This window comes from Tetrao urogallus, assembly GCF_951394365.1.
Source record: "Tetrao urogallus genome assembly, chromosome: 5".
Classification (NCBI taxonomy): domain Eukaryota; kingdom Metazoa; phylum Chordata; class Aves; order Galliformes; family Phasianidae; genus Tetrao; species Tetrao urogallus.
Window position 1 is genome coordinate 40,437,862 of NC_136818.1, and position 20,794 is coordinate 40,458,655.

Here is a 20,794-nt window from a genome sequence, read left to right on the forward strand (position 1 = left end):
GCAAGCTAGAGCCTACATTGTGAGTGGAAGAAAGAGGATGGAGGAACAGCCATGCTGCCTAGTGACTATGGCTATGGAGGACATCTTTGACCATGGAATCATCTGGCCCTGCACTCCTGCAGTATCCAGGCTACGCACCAATGCTGAAGATGTTGGCCACCTCCTCAGAATCATTGGAGTGCTGCTTGATGTAGCGGATCCCCAGGATGCTGTACAGGACTAGGCTGTTGTTGCCCACATCAGCGTCCACGGCCAAGACCTTGATCAGCTCTGATCCCACCTTGGCATCTGTGGCCACGCCTTTGAGAGGGAGATAGAACAGAGATCTGGATCTGTGCTGCATTGCTTTTCCATCCCCTCATTGCTGGGATCCCCTCCCAGACACCAGCAGTCCTTACCTGCTGTGTACTCCGACTTGGTGAACTGGGGGGACTGGTCATTGATGTCATCCAAGAAGATCCGCACCTCCTGAAGAGTCAGATCTGTGCTGAGGTCCCAGGGCTGTGCTCTGCCTGCATGCTGGCCCCGGGGTGGGGACCAGTTCCTCTGGCTGGATGCTTTAACGATGATGGAGTAGTAGGGCTCCTTCTCGCGGTCCAGGTCGCGCAGGACTTGGAGCTTCCCCTCCCGGCTCAACTGGAAGTTGCTCTCTTGGTTCCCAGCTGCATGCAGAAAGAGGAGCTGAGTCACTTGCCTTTTGGCTCACCATGTACTTTACCATGTTAGAAATACCGTGAGCAGCCCAGGGGAGCTATGCAAACCCTTGTAGAGCATGCAGGTGGGCGTGGGGTGCTCAGACCAGAACAGATGCAGAGTGACTCTAGGGATGATAGCTTAGGACATCATCCTTGTTTGGCCATGCTGTGCCCCCATCTCACCTGCTATGAAGTAGTAGACGATGGCATTGGAGCCCTCATCTGCATCCACTGCACCAGTGACATTGCCCACCACGGTGCCAGGCTGCGAGTGCTCAGGAACGGAGAGTGCCTGGTACTGGGGACTGTCTCTCTGCCGAAGCCCAGGAGAAGGTAGGGAAGGCTTATTGTGGTGTATGAGCCTTGAGTGCTCCCCGCCTCACCCCCCTTTTTTTTTTTTCTTTCCCTTTTAAAGGCTAGAAGTGTCCAAACTCCATTGTGCTTCCCAGTGCAGTGATGCCCAGCAGTGCACATGCAGCCCCATCCCAGCACCCTCTTTGCCCTCCTTGATGCCTTACAGGTGGCCTGATGAAGATAGGCTCATTGTCATCAATGTCATCGAGCGCGACCTGGAGGGGCTGCATCGTCTCATAGGTTGGCTGGCCCTGGTCAGAGGCCACAATGATCAGCTAGGGAGAGAAATAAAGTGCTGTTCTGGGCAAAGGCAAGCAGAGTGAAGGGACATTGCCAAGGCAGTGGTAGAGGGGTGGCTGGGTGGCAGAGGGAATTTAACAGGGAACTGGGTGATGGCCCACCACCACCATGTCCTCCAGGACGCAACCTTCTGGTGGCCACCTCTTGACCGTACCACATCCCTCTTGCATCCTCTGATATCATTTGATAACCATGTGATTCCTGCTAAGGTGGTAGTGGGAAATTTCCACTACAGGGGCAGATGTGACCATCCCTGGTCATGGCCTGCACCCTACAGCCCATCCTATGGACCAGTCCAGTGTGTTACCACCTCACTCACATTGTACACTGCTTGCTTCTCCCGGTCCAACCGCATGGCCGTCTGGATCAGCCCACTGACAGCGTCGATGCTGAAATACTCCCAGTCCTTGTTCCCTGCCCCAGTTTTCAGGAGGCTATACAGTACTGCCCCATTGAGACCCTCATCCTTGTCAGTGGCATAGACCTCGTAGACGTTGGAGCGCAGAGGGATCTCCTGTTGGCACATGGGCAGCACCTCAGCCCCCAAATTGCAAGCCAGCCCCCAAACTGCAAGCCAGCCCCCTGCTCCATCAGCCCTTCCAAATCCCATTGTACTGGCTCATTTTGCCCAAAACAGCCTGGGGCTTGCAACACCCATGGCACCTCCTGCACCTTGCAATGCACTGCTCATGTATCCTGGGGGTCACCATCCCAGCTGTTCCTGTGTCCAATGCTGGAGCTGTGCAGCCCACACTGACAGCTTCAAAGGGGAAATGTGGAATTCTGATTTTTTACGGAATAGCTGCAACTCTGGGTACTGGTTGGAGCCAAGCCTGGCCCATGTTTATAGCATGTTCAGCATGCAGTGACTGGCTATTTCCCTATTTTGTACACTGCCAGGGTTTCTGTTTCCCAGGATGTCCCTCTGGGAACCAGCTCTGCTCAGAGGCAGGTCTAACATCCAGAGATGACCTCCTCATCCCAGGAAACCCTTCCAGTTTTAACCAAAAGCAAGTGCCAACCCAACTTCTTGCCATGTGTTAAATCAAGGTCTTCTATCACCCCTGGTGGGCATGGAGAGTGTTTTTGTTCACCAGAAAGGCTGTGTGCCATGGTGTGCCACCTCTCTCTGCCTATCTCCCACCCCTCAAGCCCCAGATGTACCTCCTTGATGTGCAGAATGGTGCCATTGGGTGGGCGGACAAAGACAGGGCGGTTGTCGTTGATGTCAATGACCTCGATGTGAAGCATGGTGGTCCCCCAGAGTGGGGGACGACCTTTGTCTGTGGCCACCACAGTCAGGTTGAATCTCTCATAGGACTGCAAGCGCCGCCAGGATGTGATAAGGCCAGAGTCCTTATTGATTTTGAAGGCGTCTGGGGACAAGGAAAACACACCTCAGGTTCAGGAAACTTGACACTAAATAAACAAGGAGTGGTATACTTCAGAAATCTGTCCCCCATATGAAGCACATCCCTTGCCAGTGGAAAATCCCTATGATGGGGTGATGGAGCAGAGCTGTCTGTCTGAGCCTAGGGTGCCACCTGGCTGCTGAATTCTCATACCTGGGCAGCATCAAGGAGGCCACCCTGCTGTGTTTCAGTGCTGCTCAGGGATTACTGGATTTCAGGCATCATCTCTATCCACCTGCAAAACCTTAACCCTTATTGGCCCCTACAGCTCCTCACCATAACCCTATATGTCCCCCATCCACAGCGAGAAGCCAGCCTCCTGTGGCACCTACCTGCTCCAGGACCCTCAATGCTATAGGTCACCACACCGTTGTCCCCCTCATCCAGGTCCGTTGCGGTCATGGTGATCACTGATGTACCTGCTGGCTCATTCTCGTAGACGCTGGTGCTGAACTGGCTCTTGCTAAACTGTGGTCTGAAGTCATTGATGTCCAGGACGGTGATCAGTACCTTCGACAAAGCCCAGCCCACTGGGTCACATGAGGATGGAGACCCTGCCATGACTGCCACCGGAGCACGGTGCCCTTCCTGCTATTTGTCTCACTCTACTGGCCCAAACCTGTCCCCAGCAATGGAGACAAACACAGCCAGGGCGCCCATTCACTCCATGACCGTATGGAGCACTTCCAGACAGTAGCATCCACCTCCCCTGCCCCTCCTGCCCCACGCACTCCCATGGATGCTTGGTGCCCATAGTGTAAAGTCCCCCGCACTGTTAATCCCACAGCCCCATGTCCTGGGATCCTCTGCTCTTCTTTCAGGCTCATTCCTCCCTAGAGCTGGTGGTGACCTACCTGCACAGAGTTCTCCCGACGGTTACTGGAGATGTCCCCAGGGTTGTCCCTAGCCACAGCTGTCAGCGTGTAGTGGTCCTTCTTCTCCCGGTCCAGGGCTGACAGGATGTAGATGTCACCCTGCAGCACACAGAGACCTTCAGGAGTGCCTTATCTGGCAGAGCTGGTACTTGACAAGGGACAGACAGTGAGGTGCAGGAGCAAGGCTGCCCTTGGGGCCACAGGGTGGCATCTTCTCAGCCTGCCTGCTCTTTTTCTCCCTCTGTTCTAGCTTTAACTGGCTCCTTACCGTTTCGGGATTTATCCCAAACTTGCCCTCTCCATCCCTTAGGCTGTACTGGATGAGAGCAAAGCGCCCAGAATCCGCATCTGTGGCCTTGACCCTCAGGATGACCGTACCCAACGGCACGTCCTCAAAGACAGCTTTCTGCAAGTAAAGGGAGCAGGGAGGGCTGGTTGCTGCACTGTCTGCCATTTTTGTAAGAAAAGACTGTTAATGACTAGCTAATCCACCAAGGCAATACTCAGGTGAATGCACCGCTTCCCAGCTCTGCACAGATTTGGACCCAGCTCACCTGGTAGGACGGCTGGCTGAAGATGGGGTTGTTGTCATTGACGTCCACTATCTGGAGGTACACAGGGATCTCGGCAGATCTGCGGGGAGAGCCGTTGTCGGAAGCTCGGACAGTGAAGTTCAGCCACTGCACCTCCTCGTAGTCCACTGTCCTGTTGGCCACGACCTTCCCTAATGGATAGCAGACCCTGAAATGAGAAACCTGCCCCCAGGTCCCCTCCTGACAGCCTTTTCTGCACATAGAACATGGCTCAGTAGTGATGATGGAATAAAGGAATCTCTTCTGCTATAAGTCAGAAGAGAATTAATTAAAGAAACCTTTCTATAGTCTAGCTACCATAGTAAGCCAGAAATCAGACAGCGCTTCTATGGAGCTCCCTATCTACTTGGTTAGATTTGGTCCTCAGTTGCCAAATCCTGGCCAAATTTCTCATAGAATTACTACAGCTTGTTCCTTTTAGGATTGGGCTGTGTCAAGAGGCTTCAGATACTCCACCTCTTCCCTGCTTTTCTCGCAGGGGTTGTGGGATGCACACCTTCCCAGACTACCAACCTGCCGACTGATCTTCGAGGCAGGCATAGCCTTCTGGGGACAGGTCCAGCAGCTCATAGGTGATCTGCCCATTGGCCCCTTTGTCTGGATCCACTGCTGAGATGGAGATGAGTGTGGTGCCTTGTGTGGCTCCCTCCAGGATCCGCTCGGTGAAATAGGTGACCCCGAACGGACGGAAGCGTGGCGTGTTGTCATTGACATCCAAGACGTTAACTGTCAGTTTGGCTGGGGACAAAATGGGGGAGAGAAGAGAGAAAAGGAGAAGTGAGAAAGAGAAGGGAAAGAAGGATGGAATGGTCCTAAAGAACATGAAACTCCAGGAAAGCCAACTAAACTGAACTGGATCATCAAGAGAAATGGCTATCTTCAGCTGCGACCCTAGCTGGCTGTGGGACATACTTCAGCCCTAAGCTGGTCTGTGTGGCTGGCTGTGGGATGGTGGCCAAGGGCCATGAGGTCATACTGGTGCCTAGGAAAGGCAACATGTGGCCCTGTGCTGCCTAGTTACCCCCATGGCAAGGGATCATGCTTACCATTGGGCACGCTGACTGAGCGGTCAATGACTTCACTGGCATTGTCATGGACAGAGATGGTGACCTCGTAGGTGGCCACAAGTTCCCGGTTGAGGGGGGTTTTGATCTTCACAGCTCCTGGAAACCCCAAGAGGTTTGGGTTAGAGGCTGTACCTGCACTTTGTTGAGGACCCTAGGCAGACTGATGGGCACCAGCCAACTGTTACTCCCTCCTGTGTGTTCACACGTTTACCTCTCCATGGCTGAGCAGGGAAAGCACTTGATAACTATGTGAGGAGATGACTTCACTCTCTGTACTGTTCATCACGTGCCATCCTGCCTGCTCCACTCGGCCCAGATAGCTGGGTCTCCCTCTTCTCTACCAAAGATTTAGCTTGTGCAGACAAAAGGGATTTGGGAGCAACTTCTGCTGCATCACTGCATGACTGTCATTCACCTTCATGCAACATCAAGGCACTTTTAATAGTCTTTCCCCACCTCCTTTCCTCCAAGTGATTTTTTCTTTCCCATATCAGCTCCATGCTTCCAAAACACTCCTGGGGGAAGGCTCCTGGCCCTCCTGCCCTTGAGGCTGGTACCACTTACTCCATTCCCCCCATCCCAGCCCCCTTCTGTGAGGGTGCCCGCATCCGGTCTGCAAAGGCTGAGCAGCCACCGCCTGCCTGCCTGGCCACCTGCAATGATAATGGGTGAGATGGAAGGATGGCATGGAGGGAGAAACAGGTGTGGACACAGAGACAAACCTGGTGAGCCAAGAGCTGGAAAAAGGAAAGAAAAGGGTTAGATAAGCTGGAATAGCAGAGCAGGGAGGCAGGAGTTGAGCATCATCGCCCCATGCCTTGAACACCTACCTCCAGGCACAGAAGAAGAAGCAGAAGAGAGAAGAGGGATCCATGCTGCCCGCACCACCCTTCCCGCTCTCCTACCTGTCCTAAAATCCACCGTGAATGCTTCCTGCTGGTCGGGCACCAGTGCATCTGTGTCATCACGGGCCACAATCTCCAGCAGGTAGTACTCCAGGCGTGGATGGAGGTCCCGGTCAATGGCGGTCACCTCGGCCACCACGGTTCCAGGGATGGCCGATTCAGGCACGCTGACTGTCTGGATGGGATTGATGAATTCAGGCCGGCAGTCATTGACATCATCAATGAGGATGCTGATGGTGGCAGTGCCTGAGAGAGCCGGTGTGCCCTGGTCCACGGCCACTACTGTCAGCCGATAGGCATCCCGCTCCTCCCGGTCAATGCTGAGGTTGGCCACACGGATCACCCCCGTGGTGGCATCAATCAGGAACCTGTCCTGGCCTCCGCCCTCGATCCTGTAATCCAGTTGCTTGTTGAGGCCACTGTCTGCATCTGTGGCTGTCACCTGGAGGATGGAAAAGCCTGGAAAGGGGGAATGCAGCCCACTAAGCTAAGGGATGGAGGGCAGCAGCAATCAGTCCCATTCCCAAGGAAAATGCTACCAAGCAATGTTGGCAGCCCTAGCTCCCAAACTGCTTCTTCAATCCCAACTCAGTCAACTCTATAGTCAGTTGCTGGCTTCACACAGTCTTTTGGATCACCCTTATGTCCCTGCTCTCCACCCTCACCTGGGGGGCTGTTTTCCCTCAGCCGAGCTGTGATGGACACTGGCTGGAAGACAGGGCGGTTGTCATTGTCATCCAGGATGGTCACTGTGAGGCTAGCGGTGCTGTTCAGCCCCCCAGTGTCAACGGCCACCAGCGTGAAGTCCAGCAGTGGGTCCAGCAAAGCTTCACGGTCTATCACACTACCAGGCTTCACTGAAACAACACCTGGAGGAGCAGAAAAGTCTGGTGACAGACCCCACTTCTGGCTGGTGGCCCTGGGCTGGGGACAGTGGTCTGCCACATCACCTCACCTGTCCTATTGTTGATAATGAAGAGGTCCAGGGATGTTGCCAAGAGCTGGTAGGTCACCATAGCATTACTGCCCTGGTCACCATCCAAAGCTAGGATGGGTCCATTGAGAATGGTGACTGGAGTTCCTGGATGGGACAACAAAGGTTAGAAAGGGTGGCAGGCCCCACAGAGTCCCCCACCCCCTTCCCACCCTGGTGATGCATGAGAGACAGCAATGAATGAATGGAGGAGGTGACAGAGCGAGGCCTTGTGGGGCGTAAGGGGGTGGCTGCTGCAGCCCTGCAGACCGGCATGTGGGGCCCAGACATGGCAGCGGGATATCCTGCTGAAAGCAAACAGACAGACATCCATCAGATCAGCTTCTATGTGCTGTGGGATGGGGGCTCCTGGGGGGTGTCCAAACCCTTTGCCTGGGAGCAGCTAGGAGCTAGGTGGGAGATGCGTCTTGGAGCAGGGAGTGATTTAAAAGGCAGAAAAGAAGAAAAACATAAAAATAAGAGGGACATTCTTAGCACTTGGGCTGAAAACTGTCCATCTGGACAGGCTGGACTGTTTCATCTTCATCCCATGAAGCAAGACAGCTCTAGGTGCTGGTGATGGAGAGATGGCACCCTGTCCCCTATAACACCCACTGGCTGCCCACAGGGCTGAATTTGGACAGTGTTGCTCTCTGCTGTTGATCAGTTCCTAAACAGGGCTGATTCACTGCAAACTTGCATCTTGCCTGTGCCAGAAAGGGTTTCCACTTGCTGCATAGACAAAAGCTGTGGTCTCCTGCAGGCTGACCTCCCCTCACACTCAGCATCCCCTTCCCACTGACCTTTGGCCTCACCCTGCGTGGTGGCACCATTGGAGCACAGCCCGTGGTGCCTCCTCCATGGTGGCCAGGAGGAACTTCCCCTTGCCCGGCCCCCCAAGGAGTGAGGACAGACCTACCCGGGGGTGAGTTCTCCATCACCTCGGCCTGGTAGGAGCTCTGGGTGAAGAGAGGATGGTTGTCATTTTCATCCGCTATGGAAATGACCAGCAGGTCAAAATCCTAAAGGTTTTGAAAGGAAAATGGGGACAAAAGGGTGATGACCGCACGGTCCTTTCAACAAGATCACCACCCACTTCTCCTACAGAATTGTGTTCCCCAGAATTGGAGCCCTGTGCAACCATGCTCCCCAGATTACCCAGGAGACTCTACAGGGATACCCATCCCAGAGCCGGGAATCCCTTCTTAGCCCACACTCTCAAAGCATGGTGTTTGGGATATCCAGACAGATGTCACTGTGGTTGTTCAGCTCCCCAGCCCAAATCTGGCCCTCCATTCATGATGTCTACTGCTATTGCATGGAGTCAACACAAAATATCAGATTTGCTCCAAAAAACCTACTGGCCTCATTCTCAGTTGGTGGGGTAATGCAGCCCCCCCCTCCTTGTGCCCCCTGGATGCTTTCAAAGGATAAGAACACTGTTGGAAATGCTCCCCGTTTTCTGGTCATGGCAGGAGCCCCTTCTCCCATGCCCTGCCTCCTACACAGCTGGAGGTCTGGCAGTGTCTGTAATTACCCGCCTGGCATTGCGGATGTTCTCAGGGTTGTCCTTCACCGTGATGGTCAGCCTGTACTCTGCTACCCGCTCCCTGTCCAAGGGGCGGTTTACGTAGATGATGCCGGTCTACCAAGAAAAAAGGAGGAAATAGGTACAAAGGGTATGAGGTGGGCTTCACCTGCTGGACAAAGCATCCTATGGAATGCATAGACCAGAGCAGTCCTGCCTGGTGCCATGAAGTTCTTGGGGACCCACCAGCCAGTAGAGCCCCATGTCTCTACACAGCCCCACTTTGGTGTCCAGTGCACCCGTGACCCATAGATCTTCACCTTCCTTAGCTCTGGAGAGCCCTACACCCTTCCCAGGGTGCAAGACAGCCCATGGGGGCAAAGGAGGGAGCTGTGCCCACCCTACAACCCCTGGTGCCCAACCCCTCAGTGGGGCGTACGGTGCTGTTGATGTAGAAGGCACTCTCTTTGTTGCCAGCAGTTATGTCGAAGGTAAGGAGGGCATTCGGGCCCTGGTCTGCGTCCTGGGCGAGGATGCGTGTGACGAAGCTGGAGACCGGGGCGTGCTCACTGAGGGTGATGTTCATTGGCAGGTTGAGGAGCACGGGGTCGTTGTCATTGACGTCCAGCACACGCACACCCACAAGCATCTGCAGGGGCAGAGAAGAGGTACAGGCTCTGATAGGGAGCACTTATGTCTATTCCTCCCATCTCCTTCCAGCAGGAAGGAGTTGGGGACACAAGATGGTGGCTTGCTGGTCACTGCGGGTCCCTGTGGACTCACCGTGGAGCTGAGTGGGGGCACACCCCGGTCCCGGGCGGAGATAGTGAGGTTGTAGAAGGGGATGTTCTCACGGTCCAGCTCAGCATCCTTCCGCACCCGCAGCTCCCCCTCCACTGGGGAGATCACAAACTCCCCTGCCAGAGATGGCAGGGCCATGGCTTGCACTGTGCCACCCAAGGGAACAGGGGACATGCATCCTGGTTCTGAGGTTGGCTCTGGGCACAGGGAGGGGTGTGCTTTGTGGGCTTGGGGACAGTCCCATTGCCAGGGGAACAGGGTAGCAGGGTCTATCCCAGGACCCAACGTCCACGCCAGGAGAGGAGGAGCTGGGTAAGAGGACTGAATGGCAGAAGAAAGGTGCTCACAGTCCTTTCTGAAGATGCCAAAAGCCCTCCAAGCACCTGTTTGTGACTGGGCAGGGGGCCTGCATGGCATGGATGGGCCCAAAGCCAAGGAGCCGCTTCTCAGTTGTTCTGGAGATGTTTTGCAGCCAGGGTCAGCTGGTAGATGGGACTGGGCTCTGCCTTCCAGAAAGCCTTGGCTGCCATCACCAGCCACTTTGGGGGTAGTGAGGGGGGTGGTGACAGCTGTAGCTACATCCCCTCAGCTGCCACACAGCCGGAGACACTCGCAGCTGCTCTGCCATCTGCTCTGGGGCTGCAGCTTTGCCATGAGTTACAGGGACATTCAGACCGCAACGCATCCTGCAATGCTGCTCTATGCTTACATTTCTCTGTTTCTCTTTCTGTGCTATTTATTTTGTAGCATTTGTCGTTCAGCAGATTCCTCCCTTCATCCCCTCTCCCCCAAGTTGGGCTTGCACAAGACCAGGCCCCCATCCTTGGCCATTAACAGGTTAAATTTCCTGTTGCTCAAAACAGGATTTCCTGGTGTCGAAAGGCAGAATTTGCAGAAGCAGCCAGCTGGGAGGATGGCTTTTCTGAAAGGCTTCCGCCTGCACTCTGCAACTCCTCCACCCACCCCCCCTCCCTGCCTGGTGGCAAGGCTCTGCTTCAAAAAACCACAAAATAAAGCAAAAAAGGAAGGCGAGCCCATCCTTTCCATAAGCGTGGGCTGCATCCCATGTTCCCCTGTAGAGCAGGGCAAGAGGGATGGGGCCGTACCACTGCCTCTAGCACAAAATTTAGGAGCTAGCACCCCACATCCCTGCTCACCCAGAGGGTCCCCAGCGATGATGCTGTACTCCACCTGCCCACCGGGCCCCGAGTCCCCATCGTGGGCCAGGAAGGTCCAGATGCGGGGGCCAGGCTGTCCCTCTGTCACATCGAAGGGGCCTTCGTAGGGCCATGGGAAGGTGGGACAGTTGTCATTTATGTCATTGAGATTCACCAGCACCTGCAGGAGAGGGAAGAGGGTGAGAGGGTTGGGAGAGGGGACTGACCCTGTGCCCACTGGTGGATGGGGCTACCGGTGGAAAACTCCACATTCACACCCTGACAACTCCAAGTTGGATTGAAAACATGAGAGAAACATGCTTGTCCACAAAAGAAATGAGTTCACAGAGAGCTGTTCTCTGCAGGCAGCTGCTCTCTGGTGCGCTGAAAGGCTTTCTCACTCCTTTTCCTCCTGGACAATCAAGGGCTTCACCTCTCATGATGAGCAAATAAGAAAAAATTTGCAGATTGCATGCTTATTCAAACACAAAACAACACCAACGCAGTTGGCTTACCATCCCTTTCCATGACACATTTAGCTGGCTGGACATCAGTGAGCCTACAGTCTCAAAAAAGCATCAGCAGTTTCGGGACATAGTAGAGCATGGCTGAGCTTGGGTCTTTCAGGCATTTGGCCTTTTAACTGAGTCACCATCCACAAAACTTGTTTATATATCTGTATTTCATTATATCGCAGAGAGAGTTAAGCCCTTCTGGGCACTTGCATGGCAGAGAATGCCTGTCTGAGGAGAGAGTCTCTGGTGGCTGGTGAAAGGCTGAGCTTATGGAGCACTAGAAGAGGCTCCTCCTTCTAGCTGGCCATATGGGTTTTATGGATGGCTATGAAGAAGATGCTAAACAGGAGATGCTTTTTGATCTCCTGGATTGAGGGTCATAAGGTTTGTCAGATGGACATTTGGTACTGGCTAAATCTAATCCTTGAGGACTATATCTGAGTGCCTGCTCCGTTTCCTAGCAGCAGAGAAAACAAATACTGGCATGCCTTATCAGGGAGATGGATTTCCCATCACTTGTGATCCAAAATAATCACTAAATCTTCTTCTAAAAACTCTGCTTTCAAAAATGTACTGGCAGAGCTATGTGGGCGGCATGCGGAGGATGTTTCCTCTCCTGTCTAGCCCTGGTCCTTGTTGCTGATAGAGCTTCCAAATTCATGTCTCACTGTGGTCAAGGGAAAGCTCTGCCTTTGCCTGCAGCACTCCAAGAGCTGCTACCTCTCCTGTCCTGTCCTGCAGGTTCCAAAATCACTTTGGACATGGACAACACCATAGAAAAATCAAAATCACATTTTGATTTCATCCACAGAAGTAATCAGTGTGTTCAATTTGTGCAAAACATGTGCTTTGGAACTGCTAGCCTATCCTCCCTTCCCCGAGCAGAACCTGATGATCTTGGAGCAGAACACAAAGTTTAGGACATTGCAAGAAAAAGGAATGAAATGCTCTCAGTAACCTCCCTACACGGAATGAAACAGGAATTTGGAAAGCAGATGAATAATGGTGGCTGAGCCCAACCTTGAGCACTCTGTTTTGCAACCCCAAGACGAAACAGCAACTGGGCCAACTGGGAAGAGTGCCTGATGAGCACTAGGAAGGAGATGTGAAACCACTCGTGAGAGGATATAATGCTACAGCGGGGTGGAAAGTACCACGATAATAGCCGGATGGCAAAGTCTTTGGCTACAGCAAAGGAGAACAAGCCCAAATGCGGCAGACACAGAAATGAAGGAAAAGAGCTGCTTACCTTTGGAAGGCCTCAGGTAGGCAGGGATCTCCAGCAAGAGATGCCCTCACTTCCACTGCCACCCCTTAAATGAGGTCTGGGAAGGGGTGGATCGTGACTCCACCCCTTTTGGTCACTCAGGTGCACTGCTGGATTGGCCCTGCCTTCCCCAGGTGCTCAATCACTGTTTCAGGCCATGATTTAGCATTTATGCTATGGAGGAGAACTCCTGGACCCCAAAGACACTACAGTGTCGCAATCCTACCGTGGTGGTTGATGTCAGCCGGCGTGAGGCGATGGGGCACTGGTCAGTGGCAGTGACCACCAAGGTGTAGCGCCCGTGGCTGATCTCGTAGTCCAGCTCCTTCAGGGTGCGGATCTGTCCCTGCAAGGCAAGGGGACAGCAGCTGGGAGTGAAGATCACAGGAGGAGGGTATGGCTGAGCTGCGGACAGCATCCTAGATAGCATCCTGACTGACCATGGTGCTGTTGATGTGGAAAGTGCCCAAGATATTGCCTTCAGTGATAGCGTATGTCACCGTGCCATTGGGCCCTTCGTCCCGGTCCAGGGCCTGCACGGTGACGAGTGTGGCGTTGAGAGTGGCAGGGCCCTCATCCAACGTCACCTCATACTGCTGCTGCTGGAACACTGGAGCATTGTCATTCTCGTCCAGGATGGTGACGAACACCGTGGTGGTGGCCTGTGGTACATGGGGACAGCATGTTAAGGCCCGTGGTGAGCAAAGCTTGACCTGCCTGGGTCATTGAGCAATGTGCGGTTAGCCCTGCCGAGAGCTGCAAGCAGGATGCATGAAGCATTGCCCTAAACCAAAGTGATGTGGGGCTGCAGGAACACCTCCAGCACAAGGCAACATTTAGTAGTGGTTAGGAGTTAGGTACAGAGTTAAAGCATGCATATATTAAATCCCAACCTTGTTTCAAGCACAACACATCTCAGTAACATCTCAGTTTCTCCTGCTTTTTCCCATTGCTGCTAACTCCAGGCAGAAGCCCGTGGCAGAGGAAAAGCCAGACACTGAACCCCACTGTGCCTTGCTGTCTGTGAGTAGGTCTTAGCAGGTTCCCACTGTGACACTGGGGACACCTTGGTCACGATTACTAAGGTGGAAAATACGCAGAACTGCTTCTGCTATGGCTTAGAGGAAGAACAAAAATGAGCATCTCAGACAACCCATGTCCTCTGGTCATGTCACCCATGGACACACAGCTGGGAGTAGGGAGGTGAGTAGAGTATACATAAGAGTATGCCACCATGCCTAATGGCTCAGATGGTGGTAGGACCCCTCCAGCAGAGTCTTGGGATGGATGAGAAATTTTTTTGGAAGGGGATGAGGAGCAAATGAGATGTTTCTGGGCAGCAGGATGGCTGGGGTCTGCCCTACCAATGCCAACTGCTCCACTTGTCCTGTTGGGGTGGGACTTGGGACACTGATTCCAGGACAGAGGTTTGCACACAAGATCTGCCCATACTGCAGCCAGCCTGGCTGCAACTCCCTCTGAGGTCACGACTGTCACAAAAAAACCCTCCAAACACCTTCACCCAATGACAATTTCTTCTCTATCAGACAAGGGTTACATTTCTGATAAAAGCTTTGTGGAAGCATCTACTGTAAAGCCACAACCACATCGCACCCTCCTCACCAAGATGCTTGCAGCAGTGTGGTGCTCAGGATGTTCACAAGTGATGCTCTGGAGAGGATGTGCTATGGGGTATGGCATCTCCCTGAGTTGCCCTTTTTTCCCCCCTCCTGCTCATCCCTTCTACAGCACCAGCCTGGTCAAGCCGTTGGCTACCTGCCCACCCCTCTCACGGCAGAGAAACAAACTCCAAGCGAGGTGTGCGTTCTGCTGAAGTGAATAGGGCAGGACTGGGCACCGCTCTGTGCCCCATCTGGCCTCCTGGGGGTGCTCGCACTTCTTCTCTCCCCGGCTAGAACGAAATTTCCTGCGTGCACGGCTCAGGCGGGCGCGGCGGGGCTGCGCTGCGCTGCTCCGGGGCTGTGCGGCGATGGAGGACCCCCGAGGAGCGCCGCTGAAGCTGCTGCTGGGGCTGCTCTCCTTCCTCGCCTCCCACGGTAAGCCACGCTCCTTCTCCTCTTCTCCAGCACCGCGGGCTGCCCTACCGGGGTGAGGGACTGGGGGGTTCTTAACTTCCTCGGGGTTTTGGGGCAGAGGGGATAAGCGCTGCCTCCAGACGCGGAGTTTCAGGCGATGGGAAAACGGGGCCATGGGGCAGTGGCTGTTGTAAACCTTTGCTCGCCAGCTGTTTGTTTTTCATCCTTCTTCCTTCACTGTGACGGGACGCGTGCAGCATGAAGGCAGCCCCCCGCCGGCACCCCGAGCTCAGCCGGGCCGGGAAGCAATGCACGCAGGCAGTGTGTTGGAGCTGCTCTCTGCACAGATGCTCCGCTCTGCTGTAATCGCCGTGCAGCATTTGTGCATGCACGCAAGGGATGTGCCAAGTGGCTCCGTACTGGGCTCGCCTTCTCCTTCTATCTCAGAACAACACACGTTTCTGCTGGCACATCCCCAGAAAGAAATGGTGCCCAGCTGCAAAGGCTGGCTGCTGGCTGCAGAGGTGTGCTTAAAAACAAGGGAGAAGGCACATTTGTTTTTTGCACCCAGCCACAGCTTTCCTACATCTGGGGTGTGCTATGGGCAATACTGAAAGGACACATCTGGGGCTGGGGAAGGAGCTCCGGCAGGGCTGTGGACGCAGCTCCGGCAGGGCTGTGGACGCAGAGGTTTGTCTGCTCTTGGTGCTTCTTTCTGCCCTCTTTATACAACCTTGGATGCTCAGTGTTAGCGCAGCACCAAAAGAATGGAGCTTCTTGCAACAGCATGCCCGCCAAAACTTTCCACAGCCCAGCTAATGCTAGCTGGGCTGGATTGAGAAGTGGAGCTCTTGGAGACATTCAGCTCCTACACAGTTTTAGGATGGTAGCACCATGGATGATGCCTCGGATCAGCCCCTCTCCTCCATGGGGAAGGCAGAATCCCAATTTCCAAACTCATAACCCAAGCAGAAACCTGGTGCTGTGGCCCCGTCCCTGGTCTGGGGCTGAGCTGTGACCTGCAGCAGCTGGGGGCAGGCAAGGAAGCTGGTGGTTTGCCACGTGCCACCACTGAAGTTTTGCTTTGAGTTTTTCTGGGAAAGAAAACAAAAGGGCAAAGCCACACAGGTTTGCATTGGCAGCAGGTCAAAGCAGCTCCCTGATGCTGTCCCTGGGATGGACACCACATATCAGGGACTGCCCCCCAGCTCCCATGTACATGTCTGCCATGTCCCATGTATGGCTCCATGGGACATAAGGGCCAAGAACACTGCTTTTTTTCCTGCATCCTCTTTCTTTCTTTCCTTATTCCTCCTTGCTGCAAAGACCTGTTCCAAGGTAGGTGCAGCCCTGTGCTCAGCCAGCTGAGAGCTTCAAAGCAAAATGACAGCATGATGACAACAGCCTCGTGGCATGGCTGCATGAGACTACTTGGTACAAATGCTCTCACTTAACATTTTGCCATGGGGAAGCACTGAGTTTCCATCCCAATTGCTCCCAGCATCCCTGGACCACTTTTGCTGGGCATGGACCTCCAAAGCAACCCAGTGCCTAGATAATCCCTTTGCCACCAGGGCAAAACACAACTAGGGCACAGGCTCCCAAACCAAGCCAGTGGGGATGAGAGGGACGGCCGCTCTTTTTTTTGGGAAAACAAAGGCTGTGGCAGACACTTCCTCCAATAGAGCCCCAACTTCCCTTCTCCGGGCTCCTGGGGCCGTGTTGTGAATGGGGCACTTCCCGTGGTGCAGGTAGCATGGCCTCCTTGGAGGTGCCTTTGTGCCGATGGCAGGCTGTGGGGCTCGCTGTGGGGCACATGGCTTAAGTGGGGTAGGAGCAGCACATGGAGCATTTTCACTTTCGATCTCTCAGCACGGTGATGGTAGAAGCCCTGTATTGCGGAAGATGCTCAGTTGGGATGGAGGTGATGGAAGCTCTGTCTCAGCTGGAGGGTGACCTGTGGGACACTCGGCACACCCGCGGCTTCTTGCAGCCTGCTCAATATAGCAAGTGAAAAAACCTCGAAGCAAAACGGCGCAGTGATGGAACAACAGGATGTTATTGAGATGCAAGAGCATGCTGTCCTAATGCCCTCTTCTCTAAACATCCCTGAGAACCTCAAAAAAAAAAAACCAAAACCCACTCTCCAGCCCCTCACGTGCCCCTGGCTGAGCAAGGGAGGAATTTCTGTGAGCAGTTTTGGTTTCAGGCTCCTTGCAGCAGCCAGTTCCCCTTCTGCTCTGCAGCACTGAAAAACAAGCAGGGTGGGACCCTCTTCCCGCCTCTTCTCAGGGGCATGGCCTCCTCCTATATCTTTTCTCTCTCTCTTTTTTTTTTTTTTTTGTTTTGTTTGTTTTCTTCTCCTTTTTCTTTTTTTTCTCCTACTATTTTCTTTTTTCTTTTCCCCCTATTAACCAGCTGTCGACACAAGCTATGGGGAAACAGGAGCAGCAGAGTGCGATGCAACCAGACCAAGATACTCGTATTTCCTCATTTGCCAGCCATATCCCCTCCCCCGCTTCCCCTCCGCCTCCCTTTGCACCCTTTGCAGGGCTCCTCTGCCCCTTAGCCCAGACCTCCACCTGCTGCCCCACAGTGTGCTCCCCACCTGAGCTGTGCCCCACAACCTTCAGGCCACCTGCTGCTGTTAGAGGATGCTCAGTGCTTACTTTCAAGTATGCTTGGAGCTAGAGAAGAAGGGCAGGTTCTGTTTCCCATCTCCCCCCTTTTTAGGATATTCAGCATCTTCCCAAGCCTCAAATCTCGTATCACAGGAGAGAAGGACTCCTGGCCATCACTGTGCCATAGCAGATGCCCACACTCGGGTCCCTGTGGGTGATGCCCCTTGCATCCTCACGGTGACCCTGTTCTCCTGCTGGCAGGAGGGACAGCGGCGTTCCTGGTGACAGCCCCATACACGCTCTGCGTCTGCCCTGAGGGCCAGAATGTCACCCTGAGCTGCCAACTGAGTGGACCACTCACCGACCACCACGACCTGATCTTCAAAACCTGGTACTTCAGCAACAACGGTGACCAGAGCTGCTCTGAGAAGCGACACATTCGCAACCTGACTGAGAAGGAGCTGCGCCACGATTCTGGCCGGCACCACGGCACCTCTGCCAACAGCACTGCAAGATTCCCCCATGGATCACCAGGTGGTCACCGTGGCGTGGAGTTCGTCCCTGACCATCATGGGGCTTTCCACATTGTGGTGATGAACCTGACAATGCAGGACAGCGGGAATTACTGCTGCTATGCCATGGAGACACGGCGGGAGCACGGGAAGGTCCATACCCTGCATGTAGCTCACGGCTTCGTAGAGCTCCAGATCCAGAGGGGTGAGCAGGGATGCAGAGGCATGGGATGCCCCAGGTGGCGTGCACTGGGGTATGGGAGCTGGAGAGCAGCAGATGTCAAAGGGTTGAAGGAGGGATGGGGAGCATAGAAACAACCCAATTGGAAAAAAGAAGGAAAAATATACCAGTGGAAGCAGGAAGACACAATTAGAAGTGTGTTACATAGTTTCAGTGATCTTCTTTGACCTTTTGCAGGAGAAAAGGAAAACAAATCCTAGTATAAGAGGCTGTGGGGCCAGGCAAAGGAGCCGCTGGCGCTGTTCTGGCTCTGGTCTGGCTTTCGGGAAGGGCTGGCTCCTGGCGTGGGGATGGATCTCGTGATGCCACTGCTTTGAAGGAGTGGTGATGCAGTGGCACAGGCTGCCCAGGGAGGTGGGGGAGTGACTGTCCTGGAGGTGTTGCAGAGCCATGGAGATATGGCACTGAGGGATGTGGGTGATGGACAGGTGGGGGTGGGCTGAATGAGCTGAGAAGGCTTTTCCAACCTGAATGATTCTGTGATTCCATTTATCTGATTTTCTCAAGCTCATTGGGCAAAGGGAAGCTGGTAGATGCTACCTGAAGTAGCTCCTGAGGTCTTATGTAGTTTGGTCTTCTCCTTCGTAGGCAGAGGAGCACTTCAGAACTGCACCTTTCACACTGCTACCAGCAAAGGTAAATGAAGAAAGAGAACACCTCTTCCCTATGCAGTGCATGCTCTCCCAGCTCACATGCTGTCTGAGGGCTGGGTGCTCGCTCCAGGCATGCAGCAACCCAGGTACACCCATCCTGCAGCCCTCAGAGCTGGTGCAGCTGTGCAGTCACTCTGTCTGCCCCTCTTGCTGGTTGATAAATCCATTTTGCTAAAACTGGTGTGAGATCCAACCCTTACTCTGGTGCTCTGCTATTGCAGATATCACAGCCGCTGCGCTGGCAACGGGTGCCTGCATCGTGGGCATCCTCTGCCTGCCCCTCATCTTGCTCCTGATTTACAAGCAGCGGCAAGCAGTCAGCCACAGACGTACGTACATCTGGGTGCTCCCCATCCAGGGACCAGGGGGACCCATTCTGGGACACCATGGGGCATGTAGTTTTGCTCATTAAGCCACTGGGCAGTGAAAGGGCTCCAATGGAAGCCCTTGGAGAAGTGGCTTTTGCAGCAGCAGTGGAGCAATGCCAGCATGAGAACAGGAACCATGCTTTCAACATCCATCCTCAGCCATGATGAAACGAGCACAGCCAACCCACAATATTGCAAAATACACACCCACAGAAGGGTGTGCAGGGGGGAGGCAAAGTCCCAGAGCTTGATGCTAGGAGTGGGGGGGGGTTGCTGGAACACTTGGGCAGGGGGCTGGCACAGGATGGGTATGATGCTGGGTGCAGGCAGGTGATGCTGATGCTGTTTTGCCTTTGGCAGGTGCTCACGAGCTGGTCCGAATGGAGAGGTAAGCATGTGCTTTCCCATATCCCCAGCACCCCAAAAACCACCCTGTCCTGCTCAGCCTCCTATTGGGGTGCAGCTGAGGTCAAACCCCCTCTGTCACTTCCTGTGCCCTGAGCCACCAGTGTGAAACAGGACCCTGAAATACAAATGCAGATCACCTGTGGCAGAATGCTGCCAAAGCAGTGTAACCTCAGCTCCCTCCCAGATTTACAAAAAGGACATCTTTCAGAGAAGGGAATAGATGAGAATGAAACTTTTCAGCGAAAGTAGGATCTTAGTGGCTCCATCATCCCACACAGCCAGGTGCTTCCACAAAGAACCACAGCCCCCTAGCCAGAGCATCAGAGCTGGCTGTCAGCTCTAAGGCAGGGCTGGGGGGATTTTAGTCATGCAATGCTCGCACAGGGATCCATCAGCTGCACCCTGCCAGGCCTTGCAGGAGGGCAATAAAATGAGTGTCTGTATCCTCTGGCCCCTCTCCACACAACTGTGCCTCTGTGCTCCGCGCCCTCCCCGCACAGAGCATCCTCAGTTCAAAGAGATGCACGCTGTCAGTGCAGAAAGCAACGTGCTGGAAGGCTTTGCAATAAGGAGACCCTGTAGCATCCCTCACTCCCTCTCTTCTCCTGCAGCAGTGCCCAGGGCATTGAGAACCCTGTCTTCGAGGCGCTCCCTGTGAGCAGTGCTGAGCAGCGGCCCCGACCCCAGCTCTCCTACCTGGGTGGACGGCAGCTCTCTGAGTCCGGCCGGCACCTGCTGTCCGAGCCCAGCACCCCGCTGTCCCCACCAGGCCCTGGGGAGTGCTTCTTTCCCACTCTGGGTGAGTATCCTCACATCTACTCTGTTTGCGGCTGCTGTGGGAACGCATGGATGACTGCCCTGCTGAATGCTTGGTGCACTAATACCTGCTGCCTGCCCCCTTTTCCAGACCCTGTTCCTGATTCACCAAATTCCTTAAAAGCCTGAAGAGCCCCATGGCCAATGCAACGGAGGAGGGCACTGTGTTGTGGTTGTGCAGGAGGGGATGCGGCCAGAGCGGGCAGCAACTCCCACCCAACCACCCCCAGCAGGAAAATTGAAAATAAATAGAATAAAGACCTCCACACCTTCCTCTCCCCAGTGCCTGGACAGCAGCTGCTGGTTTTCCCTCACATTACAAGGAGGAACACTGCGGAGAGGACAATGGAAAGAGCCTGATCTCGGTTGTCATTATGCACCAGACAATAGAAAAGGGGAGGATGCCAATACAACCAAACAACAGCAAAGTGCCTTAAAAAAATCAAGTCAAGCCCAGGAGTCTTGCCCGTTTCTCCTGTCCCAGTGACCTCTCTTGCTTGGGCTTTGGGTTTTACTGCCTATTTTCGTGGCAAAGAGCACAGAGAGGGACGATTGTGCGCAGCCTGTATGGAGGATGTATGCTACTGACATTTCATTGTGGATCTCACCTTGTGCCTAAATCCCAGAGGATGGAAGGAAGAGCAGCTCTGGGCCCCAGGAGCTGCATCTCCAGCTCCTCCTGCCTGCTTCCCCCAGT

At 54.1% G+C, this 20,794-nt stretch overlaps 2 protein-coding genes across 2 annotated transcripts in view; one reads left to right on the forward strand and one right to left on the reverse strand.

The window, feature by feature from the left end:
* The window catches only part of CDH23 (cadherin related 23), a gene marked incomplete at both ends in the record, with an annotated part of 127,773 nt that overhangs the window by 3,278 nt on the left and 103,701 nt on the right, over positions 1-20,794 (reverse strand). The window contains 22 exons of the mRNA XM_079535602.1: positions 139-300; positions 399-662; positions 879-1,008; positions 1,214-1,324; positions 1,669-1,863; positions 2,514-2,725; positions 3,094-3,271; positions 3,616-3,735; positions 3,905-4,042; positions 4,191-4,360; positions 4,743-4,967; positions 5,276-5,392; positions 6,202-6,660; positions 6,867-7,070; positions 7,157-7,282; positions 8,094-8,196; positions 8,712-8,819; positions 9,142-9,351; positions 9,486-9,619; positions 10,661-10,841; positions 12,669-12,788; positions 12,883-13,104. Coding sequence (XP_079391728.1) covers positions 139-300; positions 399-662; positions 879-1,008; positions 1,214-1,324; positions 1,669-1,863; positions 2,514-2,725; positions 3,094-3,271; positions 3,616-3,735; positions 3,905-4,042; positions 4,191-4,360; positions 4,743-4,967; positions 5,276-5,392; positions 6,202-6,660; positions 6,867-7,070; positions 7,157-7,282; positions 8,094-8,196; positions 8,712-8,819; positions 9,142-9,351; positions 9,486-9,619; positions 10,661-10,841; positions 12,669-12,788; positions 12,883-13,104 — 3,889 coding nt within the window. The remainder of the gene's footprint in view (positions 1-138; positions 301-398; positions 663-878; positions 1,009-1,213; positions 1,325-1,668; positions 1,864-2,513; positions 2,726-3,093; positions 3,272-3,615; positions 3,736-3,904; positions 4,043-4,190; positions 4,361-4,742; positions 4,968-5,275; positions 5,393-6,201; positions 6,661-6,866; positions 7,071-7,156; positions 7,283-8,093; positions 8,197-8,711; positions 8,820-9,141; positions 9,352-9,485; positions 9,620-10,660; positions 10,842-12,668; positions 12,789-12,882; positions 13,105-20,794) is intronic.
* On the forward strand, positions 14,433-20,226 carry VSIR (V-set immunoregulatory receptor; the record flags this gene model as incomplete). The annotated part of the gene is made up of 7 exons (XM_079535339.1): positions 14,433-14,499; positions 17,361-17,816; positions 18,441-18,488; positions 18,727-18,834; positions 19,234-19,261; positions 19,893-20,080; positions 20,189-20,226. The coding sequence occupies 7 exons, from the start codon at positions 14,433-14,435 to the stop codon at positions 20,224-20,226; spliced, it is 933 nt and encodes a 310-aa protein (XP_079391465.1).